This window comes from Balaenoptera ricei, chromosome 11 (assembly GCF_028023285.1).
Source record: "Balaenoptera ricei isolate mBalRic1 chromosome 11, mBalRic1.hap2, whole genome shotgun sequence".
Lineage (NCBI taxonomy): Eukaryota > Metazoa > Chordata > Mammalia > Artiodactyla > Balaenopteridae > Balaenoptera > Balaenoptera ricei.
In genome coordinates this window covers 61941574-61954465 of record NC_082649.1, presented here as the reverse complement: position 1 = coordinate 61954465, position 12892 = coordinate 61941574, and the positions used below count along the sequence as shown (strand labels likewise).

The 12892-nt window shown below is 42.4% G+C and overlaps 1 protein-coding gene and 1 long non-coding RNA gene across 4 annotated transcripts in view; one reads left to right on the top strand and one right to left on the bottom strand.

The window, feature by feature from the left end:
* The window catches only part of ENTPD3 (ectonucleoside triphosphate diphosphohydrolase 3), a 34206-nt gene extending 23516 nt beyond the window's left edge, over positions 1–10690 (top strand). Inside the window, exons 8-11 of one of the 3 annotated variants that reach the window (XM_059937597.1) lie at positions 4468–4740; positions 4911–5021; positions 6333–6470; positions 9332–10690. In XM_059937597.1, coding sequence (XP_059793580.1) covers positions 4468–4740; positions 4911–5021; positions 6333–6470; positions 9332–9568 — 759 coding nt within the window. In that variant the 3' untranslated portion in view covers positions 9569–10690. Of the gene's footprint in view, positions 1–4467; positions 4741–4910; positions 5022–6332; positions 6471–9331 lie in introns of those variants that run through there. The other 2 variants (XM_059937598.1, XM_059937599.1) reach the window with 2 other exon arrangements.
* The window catches only part of LOC132374907 (uncharacterized), a 172015-nt gene that overhangs the window by 136959 nt on the left and 22164 nt on the right, over positions 1–12892 (bottom strand). The window lies entirely within an intron of this gene.

Below are 12892 nucleotides of genomic sequence, written 5' to 3'. Positions count from 1 at the left end.
TGACAGGGGAGAGGGCAGAGCCCTCCCCAGGCTCAGGCTTCTTTTACATGAGCCTATATTAGGCAGATTTCATGCCCTTTATATGGTGGGATCTTAGAGCAGCCGAATTCCATCACATCAGTCAGTAATTCATATGGTAAATGATGAATTAGGCACAGATGGCTACTTCAGGCATCAGCTAGAAGGCTGTCACTAATATGAACTTGACATTAGTACTGTATGTGTCAGCAAGGGCACGAGCACCATGGATGCGACCCGAGATCCCAAACTCCAGTGCTAAGGGGACATCAGTCTCAGCCATGGCTGAGGAGGGAAGATGAAGACGAAGGGAAAACGAAGGGAAGGAGGCTTGATCACCTAGAGGGGCATGGGGCCAACCGGAGGCCACAGATCCTGGCTTCTGATGGGGCCCAGGGGCAGGAGACAAGAGCTGGGTCAGCATATGAACATAGTGGACACAGCATCAGTAGCTTAACCCCCACCACTGCAACCTACTTTGGTCATTGAAGAAGGAAGCAGTATTCCCCAGCCATTAGCCTGTAGAAAATTGGGTTGGTTTACAAAAGTGTCATCAGCAGAACTCACATCTTCAGATCCCTGTATTTACTGAGTAGTCATGCAGGGTAGGTGGTGAGAATTCACCCTCCAGGTCTGGCCCTCTTCCCAAAACTTCTCTTTCAGCCTCACAGGAAAGGCTGGAGCCCCAGTACACATGCATGCCACATGTATTGTTGGGAGAGCCTGAGCACTCCTGGGAAGGACAGAGCGGGAACCCTGCAGGCAGCCCTGAGCTACACTTCCATGGCTCAGGAGACTCAGTGCCCACCCCAGACTCTCATCCACCCTACACTCAGCCAAACCAAACCCCACACAGAGCTTAACCAACCCTCATTAACTGGGGCTCCTCTTTTCTCTCTCTCCTTTTATTTTTAGCAATACTTATTGCCCCTTCCTCCAGCTCTGGCCCTGGCGAGGGTGGAGGGTGGAGCAGGGGCTCCTCTGAACTTTAGACAGGAAAAGGGAAGCAGGTGAAATCACCCTTTTTCCAGGATGAGTGGAGGTTTGAGAAGCTAACCTCTTAAATTTGACTGGCCCTGAGGAAGAGTGTGTGTGTGTGTGTTTATGCACACACTCCTACAGTGTTTATTAAAGAATGTCTATGTACCCAACAGTCTACAGTAGAGAAGTGAATACTCCATCTGGGTGAGGTCTCATTTGGGTTTGAGAATGCAGGTCTCAAGGTGTGAGCCCAGGACTGGGGGCAGAGGTGGGAGACCCCAGCCCCTCACTATAGATAGTCAGGTCACAGGGACAGGGTGTGTCTCCAACTTGCCTGATAACATCTGGATGCCTGAGAGGGTGGCTCTGCCCTCTAAGCCTTCTGACTCAGGTGAGGGGAAGGATCCAGGTGTGATGAGGATCACCCACAAATGCAAGTCCCGACTTGCCTGACCAATACTTTCATGTCCCAAAGATGTGTTGCCAAGCCCCAACTTAGAAGGTTCTCAAAGATTACTGCATCATGAACTGGCTGAGTAAATGCCACCAGTCCAGGACTCATTTCCTGGTCTGTAATATAAGGGGCTGTAGCCCCTTATAAGTGTGGTGAGAGTGACATCTAGATATACACTTTGCAAATTATTTTCTTAATAAGGAGTCTCCAGTCACCCCAGGGCTCAAGTCTCACTCTGAGAGCATGTTAGACGTTAGGGACATGAATTCACTTTCTCTTCCTCTTTAAGTAAGACTTAAGTATTTATTTATTTTTGGCTGCATTGAGTCTTCATTGCTGCACACGGGCTTTCTCTAGTTGTGGCGAGTGGGGGCAACTCTTCGTTATGGTGCGCGGGCTTCTCACTGAGGTGGCCTCTCTTTGTTGCGGAGCATGGGCTCTAGGCACGCAGGCTTCAGTAGTTGTGGCACGAGGGCTCAGTAGTTGTGGCTCACGGGCTCTAGAGCTCAGGCTCAGTAGTTGTGCCTCATGGGCTTAGTTGCTCCGCGGCATGTGGGATCTTCCCGGACCAGGGCTTGAACCCGTGTCCCCTGCATTGGCAGGTGGATTCTTAACCACTGCGCCACCAGGGAAGTCCTCTTCTGTTTTTAAAGTAACACATGTTCAGTGAAAAAAATTTAGAAAATACAGACATAAAAAATATAAATAATAAACAAACAAAACCTGGAATTAGCCACCATCAACACAGTATTGCATTTTCTTCCAGATATTTTTTTCATGCAGGAATATGTGTAGTATTTACAAATTTGGCTTCATATGGTTTATATATAATTTTATATCCAGCTTTTTTTAACCTAACAATATATTGTGAGCAGTTTCCTGTGTTGTTAAACATCTTATGAAATTATTACTTTTATAGGTGCATAATATTCCAAATACCATTATTTAAAAAGAAAAACTATATTGGTCATTTTATTATAAAAGAAAGTACATGACCCTTTCATGCCAGTGCCCTACAAACACTAAATTCAGGGAAGATTTATTGAATGTTGAGGGCCTAAGCAACTTGGCACACTGGCAAATTATATTTAAGGAATGCCATAACAAATAATTCACACTCCAAAGAGAGAGGTGAAATAATCTTTACTGAGCTTCTTCTGCCAGAAATAATTTATATTATCTTGCTTCTTCTCCAAGCCAAGCCAGAAATGATTTAATTATTTAAAAAGTATAAGGCAGATTTGGAGGGAGAAACTAAATAATCAGTTGGTTGATTTGATATTTTTCTTTCAATGAATATTTCAGCCATAGGGTGACCATGGCATGATACATTACAAATTAGACATAACACCTTTTGAACACCATAGATTTTTTCATACCACTGAGGCAGAAGGGGGCCTGTTTGCTGCCTCCACAGAGTCATACGAAGATCTTTCTGCAGAACACTCATGTCAGTTATACTGGATGAGTGTTGGACTTCTGTAGGATTCTGTGTAGAATCCTACCACTGCCTTTTGTTAAATGATTACATTATTTTGATGTGTACCTCAGTTTCCTCAGCAGTAAAATGAAAGAGTTGGGCTAAGTGTTTTCTGGGTCAAGATTTTACAGTAGGGGGTAAAATAGGCCTTGGTAGCTTTGAAATTAGAGTTTGAATCCAATTTCTTGGGAAAGAGAGTCCATAAATAGAACCAAACACATTTTGGAATTCAGCATTTGATAAAGGGAACATTTTTTTTTTAAAGGGAACATTTTTGACCATAGATAAAAATTGGATAATCATCTGGAAAAAGTAAAATCAAATCCCAATCTTAATACCAAATTAATTACAAATAGATCGAAGATTTCTATGTAACGGGATATTTATTACAGCATTGTTTTGTAATGGCAAATGATTGGAAACTACCTAAATTTTCCTCTAGAGGGGACTCCCTAAATAAATTATAGTTTATTTGTAGAGTGGAGTGCTATGCAGCTTCTAAAAAGCCACTCTTACACTTACAATGAAAGGAAAATCTCAAAGATATATTTTTAAGTAAGAAAAGCAAGGGGCAGAACAGTGTGTATACAGTACTACCATTTATGATTTAAAAATTTTAGGGACTTCCCTGGTGGTGGTTAAGAATCCACTGCCAATACAAGGGACATGGGTTCGAGCCCTGGTCCAGGAAGATCCCACATGCCGCGGAGCAACTAAGCCCATGAGGCACAACTACTGAGCCTGAGCTCTAGAGCCTGTGAGCCACAACTACTGAGCCCTCATGCCACAACTACTGAAGCCCGCGTGCCTAGAGCCCGTGCTCAGCAACAAGAGTGAAGTCACCGCAATGAGAAGCCCACGCACCACAACGAAGAGTAGGCCCCGCTCGCCACAACTAGAGAAACTCCGCACGCAGCAACAAAGACCCAATGCAGCCAAAAATAAATAAATAACTTTATTAAAAACAAAAAATTTTTTTTTAATTTTTAAATTTTGAAAAGAAAGAGAAGGGAAAAGAAAATATATTTGCACATGCATATAAGAAGTATACACAGACTCTCTGGTAGAATACACAAAACTGGCAATAGTGGTTACTTGCAGGGAGGGAATCTGGGTGGGGAAAGTGGGTGGGAGGGAGCCTTAGTTTTCATAATATATTTATTTGTACCTTTTGAATTATTTTTTTAGGTGGATAGATAACATTCTCTTCAAAATGGTCAATGAATCTAAACATATCTTGTTTTCTCATCAAAATGGAGTTCATAAAACCTGCTTCACAGGGCTGTGGTAAGGGCTGGAGCAGACAGTGTAAGCAAGAGCCTAGTGTTGTGCCTGGTGCAGGGTGACCATCCCCCCACCCCGACTTGAGTTATCTAGACAACCTGGGAGTTCCCTTCTACATTGACGCAGAATGGCCTTTTTTCCGTTTCTCTCTTGGCATTGGCGGGGGACAACAGTAAGGATTTGCACTGAGGATTTGTACTTGGGCCTCCAAAAAACAGTGATATCTAACACCTCACTCTTGTACCTACAGAATTATACCACTGAAACCACATTTGCCAACCCCTGTTACCCTCGGAATTACAAAACCACCTTCACTGAGGCACATGTGTTTGGCAGCCTGTGTACAGAGGACCTGAGACCTGAAAGTTATGATCCCAACAACAACATCACTTTTGAAGGAACCGGGGACCCATCACTGTGTAGGGAAAAGGTGGCTTCCCTATTTAACTTCAGTGCTTGCCATGACCAAGAAGCCTGTTCCTTCAATGGGGTATATCAGCCAAAAGTTAAAGGGTCATTTGTGGTAAGGGCAAAACTATGGAAAGATTCCTTTTTTTCCCCATTGAATATTTCTTTCTCACCTTTCTGTTTTTCCTCTGCTAGCTGTTTCCCACTTCCTTATTCAGTACCCTGAAACCTCCATATTATATCCCATTCTGAGAACTGATTTCCTTCTGCACGACTTCCTTACAGGCTTTTGCAGGATTCTACTACACAGCCAGTGCTTTCAACCTTTCGGGTAGCTTTTCCCTGCACACCTTCAACTCAAGCACCTGGAATTTCTGCTCACAGAATTGGGGTAAGGTCAGTATTTAAACAGAAATGATCCATATTGGTACGAAACAGTAGAGCAGAGTAGATTCCATTTGTGTGCATGTGTGTGTATATTCTGAATTTGACTTTTATGCTGTCCTCCTTTCACCATATCTGTAAGACGGGGGTAGTAAGGGACCCCACCTCATAGCTGCGTTGTGGATTAATGTTCTAACCATGGGCACAATGATTATAACAGTGTTTGGCACGTCATAAGCACTCTATAAACTTAGATTGTTCTTCTGTGATGTTGTATAGGGATTTTTTTTTTTTTTGGAAATATAGGAGATATGGTGTATATGTACAATGGAATATCACTCAGCCATAAAGAAGAATGAAATTTTGCCATTTGCAACATGAGTGGACCTGGAGGGTATTATGCTTAGTGAAATAAGTCAGATGGAGGAAGACAAATACTGTATGTTATCACGTACATGTGGAATCTCAAAAATAAAACAAATGAACATAAAACAGGGATATTTTTATCATTGTATTATTTTATAGTAATTTTAATTATTAAATTCTGGGTGATAAGATTCTTTAAAATATGACGGCTGACCTAAGCTGTTCTGAAATGTGGTTTTCTTTAATTTTTTTAATTTATTTATTTTATTTTTGGCTGCGTTGGGTTTTCATTGCTGCGTGCCGGCTTTCTCTAGTTGCGGTGAGTGGGGGCTACTCTTTGTTGCGGTGTGCAGGCTTCTCATTGCGGTGGCTTCTCTTGTTGTGGAGCATGGGCTCTAGGCACGTGGGCTTCAGTAATTGTGGCGCACGGACTCAGTAGTTGTGGCTCATGGGCTCTAGAGTGCAGGCTCAATAGTTGTGGCACACGGGCTTAGTTGCTCCGCGGCATGTGGGATCTTTCCGGACTAGGGCTCAAACCCGTGTCCCCTGCATTGGCAGGCGGATTCTTAAACCACTGCGCCACCAGGGAAGTCCCTGAAATGTGTGTTTTAAAACCTGCCTCCAGGGCTTCCCTGGTGGCACAGTGGCTGAGAGTCTGCCTGCCAATGCAGGAGACACAGGTTCGATCCCTGGTCCGGGAGGATCCCACATGCCGCGGAGCAGCTGGGCCCGTGCACCGCAACTGCTGAGCCTGTGCCCTAGAGCCTTCGAGCCACAGCTACTGAGGCCCACGCACCTGGAGCCCGTGCTCCACAACAACAGAAGCCACCGCAATGAGAACCCGCGCACAGCAACGAAGACCCAACGCAGCCATAAATAAATAAATAAATAAATTTATTTAAAAAAAAAAAGAAATGTATAAAACCTGCCTCCTCCCTGTTTTGAACCTGCCTTCAGCTCCCACTGCTGCTCCCCCGGTTTGATGAGGAGTACGCTCGCTCCTACTGCTTCTCAGCTCACTATATCTACCACTTGCTTGTAAACGGATACAAATTCACCGAGAAGACCTGGCCCCAAATACACTTTAAAAAAGAGGTAGGTCAAAGCACAAACTGTTTCCTCCTCTTTCTCTCAAAATAGATGTTTGTGTATGTGTGTGAATGAAATGTAGAAGATAAGCGGGACTTGGGGATTTAACTTGCTAAATGGAGCCAATGAGACTTGATCCCTGGTGAGCTTATGAGAAGAGATGATTCTAGGGGAATTCAGAGGAAGTGGTCATCAGAAACCTTCCACATGAGTTAAGGATTGGATGCCAAGCACCGTGGCCTCTGAGCTCCGTGGCGGCAGCACTTGTTTTATCGTCCTCATATTCCTAGCATTCAGCACAGGGCTGAGAACATGGAAGGTGCTTAGTAAATGTTGTTGAGTGAATACATAAATATGTTAAGGAACAGAGACTTTTCATCCTGACAAGAAGCTTCAAATGTAACAATTTTGTTAAGAGAATAGTAACTAATTGCTTTCCATTTTACACAAATGTCAGAGTGAGATCTATGCTTCAGAGAATAGGGATTAAATAAGCAGCATTAAGTAAGAATTTGATCTTAGAATGAGTCTGAGGTCACTGTATTCACTCTCAAGTGTCCAGAATGGTCCAATGCAGGAATGACAGCTCTTACCAGGTGACTATTTTTTTGAGGGGCCTCTGTACCTTGCTTTCAGGACTCAGCCTTGCTGATATTTTCATCCAGCACTCTGTTCCCCAGATTCTGGGAGGGTTTTCTCATTTCAGGAATAGCAGATGTAAAGCCTGAAATATGTCTGGAGTCAGTCTGTTTGATGTTAGCTTCGGCAATAATTAGATTAAAGCAAGCAATATCCAGCATTAGGCCTGTGACTGTTTACTTTTACATAGATAAAACTGAGTCATCTATAAAAATTAAGGATGTCTGGAGATGTTTAAGGACTGTTGGTGGCATGTACTCTCCAAGCTTTGTTTCTAATTAATCTAATTACCAGGAAAGTACATTATGAGAATGGGGATGATTTTCCATTAAATACCAATTTGGGGGGATACAGAATTCTAGGTTTCCAGTTCCTTTCCTTTATTTATAAAGAATTTAATACTCAGTCAAATTAGTATTCAAATGTGAGGGTATAAAAAGACTTCAGAAGATTTGCCATGCAAAGATTTACATCCAAAATATTTTTGGAGGAAGTGATCAAATAAGAAGAGAAATAAATCCAGATGTACAAAAATATAGGAAGTAAGAATAAATGATGTTGTGGCTTAAAATTTATATTAAAAAAGAAAAAAGAAAACTAACGCCAAAGAAAAGTAAAAGAGAAGAATCCATTTATAACAACCCAGAATTCTAGTATAGCTAATATCCAATGTGATGGGGGTATGGTTGAGGGTCATAGGATACAGGGACATAAGAGTGGCCTAAAATGCTCATCTTGTAAAGTGGAATATATTTATATCATTTTTAAGGAAATAAAGGCAAAAAATAAACATAGGGAAATAGCACTTATTGAAAATTTAAAACTAAGGTATTAGAAAGCAGTCCAAATATATCAATAATCACAATAATCATAAATGGACTAAACCTGCCAGTTAAAAGGCACTGTCAGATTGGATTTTTTAAAATGAAGTATATGTTGTTTATAAGAGAAACAGTCTTTAAGGACATGGAACATTTTATGGGTTTTCTTTAAATTTTATTGAAGTATAGTTGATTTACAATGTTGTGTTAATTTCTGCTGTACAGCAAAATGATTGTTATACATATATATATTCTCTTTCGTATTTGTTTCCATTATGGTTTATCACAGGATACTGAATATAGTTCCCTGTGCTATACAGTAGGACCTTGTTGTTCATCCATCCTATATATAATAGTTTTCATCTGCTAATCCCAAACTCCCAATCCATCCCTCCCCCACCTCCCTCCCCCTTGGCAACCACAAATCTCTCCTCTATGTCTGTGAGTCTGTTTCTGTTTTGTTCATTTGCAAAGGACATGCAAAGTTTGAAAGTTAAAAAAAATTTTTTTAACTATCAGGCAAATACTACCCAAAAGAAAATTGGTGTAGCTTTTTAATATCTGACAAAATAGTCTAAGATAAAGAGCATCATTTGAGATAGAGATAGAAGATTGCAAATTTGAAACATTTATACATCTAATAAAATAGCCGAAAAACATGTAAACAAAAATTGATGGAACTACCAGATGAAACTGACGAAGTCTGCTTCCCACTTAAACTGACCTTCTTTTCTTTTTTTTAATTTTCTTTTTTTTTTTTTTTTTTTGATATTTATTTGGCTGCACCAGGTCTTAATTGTGGCACGCGGGACCTTCATTGCTGTGTGCGAGATCTTTAGTTGCGACATGCGGGATCTTTTTTTTGGTTTTGGCATGTGGGATCTTTTTTTTAGTTGCGGCACGCAGGCTCTTGGTTGCGGCATGCAGGATCTAGTCCCCTGACCAGGGATTGAACCCGGGCCACCTGCATTCAGAGTGTGGAGCCTTAATCGCTGGACCACCAGGGAAGTCCCCTGACCATCTTTTCTTAGAAACTGGTCCTGGGTTCAGTAAAACATGCATCACCCTCTTTCTTTAGCTATATACACTTCTGTACCCGATGACAGAAAAACTTTCACTGTTATTAACTGTGCCCTCTTCATGCTTGGCTGCGACGAGGCTGTGAGGATTAGTTCTTCTGGCTGTTTCCTCTGCAGTGTGGGAGATTGGGCCCTCGAGCCTTTGCGGTCACAGTGATCTGGGTTCTAGCCCAGTCTCTGCAGTGTCTGAAATTAGGCAAGTCCTTTGACCTCCTTAGGCCACAGTTTCCTGGGGGTGTCTCAGGAGGGTGACCATGGTGTGCCCTGGGGATGTAATCCGTGCCTCAAGCCCAGCCCTGAGAACTGAGCCGTCTCCTCTACTCCACAGGTGGGGAACAGCAGCATAGCCTGGTCTCTCGGCTACATGCTCAGCCTGACCAACCAGATCCCAGCCGAAAGCCCCCTGATTCGCCTGCCCATCAAGCCGTCTGCCTTTATGGGCACCCTCGCCTTCTTCGCAGTAGTGGCCTTGCTGTGTCTGACATATCTTGTGTACCTGTGTGTGTCGTCCAGGAATCAGAGGCGCTCCCAGCATGCCTTGGACAACACAGTGGACTCTGAGTGAGCCTCACAATGTGGCTCCTGGAGCCTGAAGGCTGCCCATAACCAGCCCGGGGGGCACCAAACGATGAAAGCAAAATGTCCATCTTCAGGAAACACAGCTAAAGTCCAATGCCTGTGTGCCTCTCAGATACTGATTTATGCCAAAGCACCTCTTGGGGAGTCTCTCAACTGTTCTGTGTACATTGCTCCGCCAGAGACCCCACCACCCACTAGCTGACCTATTGGGGAACAGAGGAGAGACAGGCCATCAAGGTCAGGCTCTTTCATCCAAGTGCCCCAGAGGAAGAGTAAGTTGAGAATATGACAGTTTAATGTTAAAGAATATGCCAGTTTAACGTTGAAGAACTGACCTCAGGGCTCAGTTTGCATTTTCCCTCCTTCAAAAATGCCGTATTCCTCCCAGCGGGTTTGGAAGCTGGCAGGTGTCTAGTAAGCATCTGGCCCCGTCAGATATCTCATTTTATGGCTTCCTCTCATTGGTCCTTAACTAAGACTTTCCTTAACAACCCCCAAAACATTGAGCTCCCTCAGACTGGGAGAACATTGTATCTGGGGGAAAAGCCTCCTTTACCCCAAGGACAGTGGCCCCAGCCAAGCTTCTGTCATGTAGGCAGAACCTGAAGGACAGAGACACGCAGAATGCCTACCAGAAAACTACAGGCCGTTCCTGAAGTGGGATTCCCTCTCAGGGCTCTGGTCGTTAGATCGCCACCTGTGTGTGTATCATCCTCCTTGCCTCCCCTTCCCATTGCTGTGTCCCCCTGTAAAATGTTTATTCCTAGCAAGGCTATCATGTTCCAGATCATTCTGCCTTTGCTAGGCTTTTGCTTATGGTTGGCTTTCCATCGTTAGCACCGTATGCATTTCACCCACCATTCCAACAGGTACACCTGATGCTGTCACAAGACATCCTCTTCTATGATTTGCTTACCAATTATCAGTACTTTCCTAGATGGTAGGCCTCTGCATAGTAGCCACAGTTCTTGACTTTGGGAAAAGAAAAGGAAGCTGCGGGGACATTTAACTCCAAAGTGGGATGGGAAAGAACTCTAGCAAGTCCAATGGCTACAAATTAAAAATAAACATTCTTTCAGATTATAGTTTGTTCGCTGAATACAGAATAAATGACTCTTATTTTATTGTGACTTGCAGTGTGTGTGTTTGTTACCTTGCATATGGTACTCTTTCTCCTAAGGACCCAAGGTGGCATTTTTGAAAGGAAGCTTTAAAAACTAAAACAATTTTCTTAAGGAAACGTTCCTAGTGCATTAAGAAAGTCATGCATTAATATCACCTTTATTCCAGAGAGTTCAAAGTGCTTCACTTTAATAAATCTTTGTTTCCTTGAGATAACTGAGTCAAACATTTCTTTACTTTTTTTGACATTGCAAAGCTTCTGTGAGGCTACAACCTGCCACTCAGATCTTGATTCCCACCCAGAATGGCTGCTCCCATCCCAAAGTGCACCTTTGTTCACACAGTTCTTCCTACCTAGACTGTGGGTCATCCTCCCACCCATCCAAATAATCATATTTCTAAAGGCCCAATCCTAGCTCTACTTCTTCCACAAAGCATTCCTTGCACACAAATGTGCACGCACACACACACACACACAATGATCTATCTCTTGGACTACTTTTAAAAAACTAACTACATAAATTCTTATATTGTTGCTTATCTTTGTGTGTGCATATGGCTTATTCTAAAATACACAGTAGGCTACATAAGGGCAATTCATCACTCACACATTCAACAGATATTTAAGAAATACCTACTATGGGCCTGACACCTTGCCAAGTGTGATCTTAGATTTGGATAAGTGCTATGACTGTATTATATACGCAACATATTTGTTGATTGATGGTTCCATAAATGACTGAGGGGTGGGCAATAAGCTCTAGAGATATCAGATAAAATGGCATCCAAGTCACCAAGAGTTTGCAAATAAAAAGATATGTCTGTGCAGGAAAGAGGGTCAAAGCTCCATGAAGACGAGTTGTAGTCAACATTTCTAGCCAATTTGGGGATTTGGAATGAACTGATGAAGTATTTTGAGTTTTCTGACATATATCAAAGAATTCTTTTCAGACAGACCATCTAGAAATCTGCAGGATAAGTAATGTATCTGGTACTACTGCGGTAGGCAAAAGTCTAACATGGTCCCCATCACCTTCACCCTCTGGTGTTACTCCTGAGATTACATCATTACATGGCGCAAGGGATGTGCAGATATTAATCAGTTGACCTTAAAATGGAGAGATTATCCAGGTAGGCCTAATTGTATCACATGAGCTCTTTAAAAGCAGAGTATTTTCTCCAGAAAAGGAAGTCATATTCAAAGCATGAGGAGGATTTGACTATTGCTAACTTGAAGATGGAGAAAGCTAGGTAGAAAGGGCCTGAGAGCAGCCCCTAGGAACTAAGAGCAACCCCTGGCTGACAGCCCGCAGGAAGAGGGACCTCAGTCCTTCAACTGCAAAGAACAGGGTTCAGTCAACAACCTAAATGAACTTGGAAGCAAGTCTCCCCAGAGCCTCCAAATAAGAGACTGACCCAGCTGACATGTTCATTTCAGCCTGTGAGCCCCTAAGCAGAGAACCCACCCATACTTCTGAACTCCAGAGTTGCAAGGTCAGAAATGGGTGCTGTTGTAGGCCACTAAGTTTGTGGCCACTTGTAACACAGCCATAGAAAATTAATACAACTACAGAACTCCAAGCCCCAAGGCTCCAAACAGAGCAAGTGCTTACACTTGAAATACGTAGTAATGATAAAGTGATTAGGTGTCACAAATTGTGCCTATTCCTTACAATAACCATGCAAGAAAAACATGGGCTCAGAGGTAAAATAACATGCCAGCATCGCCAGCTGGAAGCATTTTTGGAGATGGAGATTGTGAGTTGAGATTCTAGTTAAGTCTAAAATGCATTATGTCCATCATATTTCCTTTCACAGACAAAGGCAGTATCGTGGCACTTAGGAGTTCGACTTTAGAATTTTGTAGTCCAACATACCCATTCACATACAATTGCATGATTTATGACAGAGATGTCACATCACAGCAGTAGTGAAAAATGTGGGACAATTGGATTTCCATATGGAGAAAAAAGGAAATTCAACCCTTTTCTCTTACATTTTCAAAAATCATTCCCAGGTAGTAAGTGTGAAAGACATAAGTGTGAAAGATAAACCTACAAAGGTTTTAGGATAGAATGGAGGAAAAAAATTTAAGATCTTGAATAAGGGAAGGGTTTCTCAAACACTACATAAAAAGCATTAACCATAAGAGAATACTGGGTATGGTTGATTACATTAGATTAAGAAC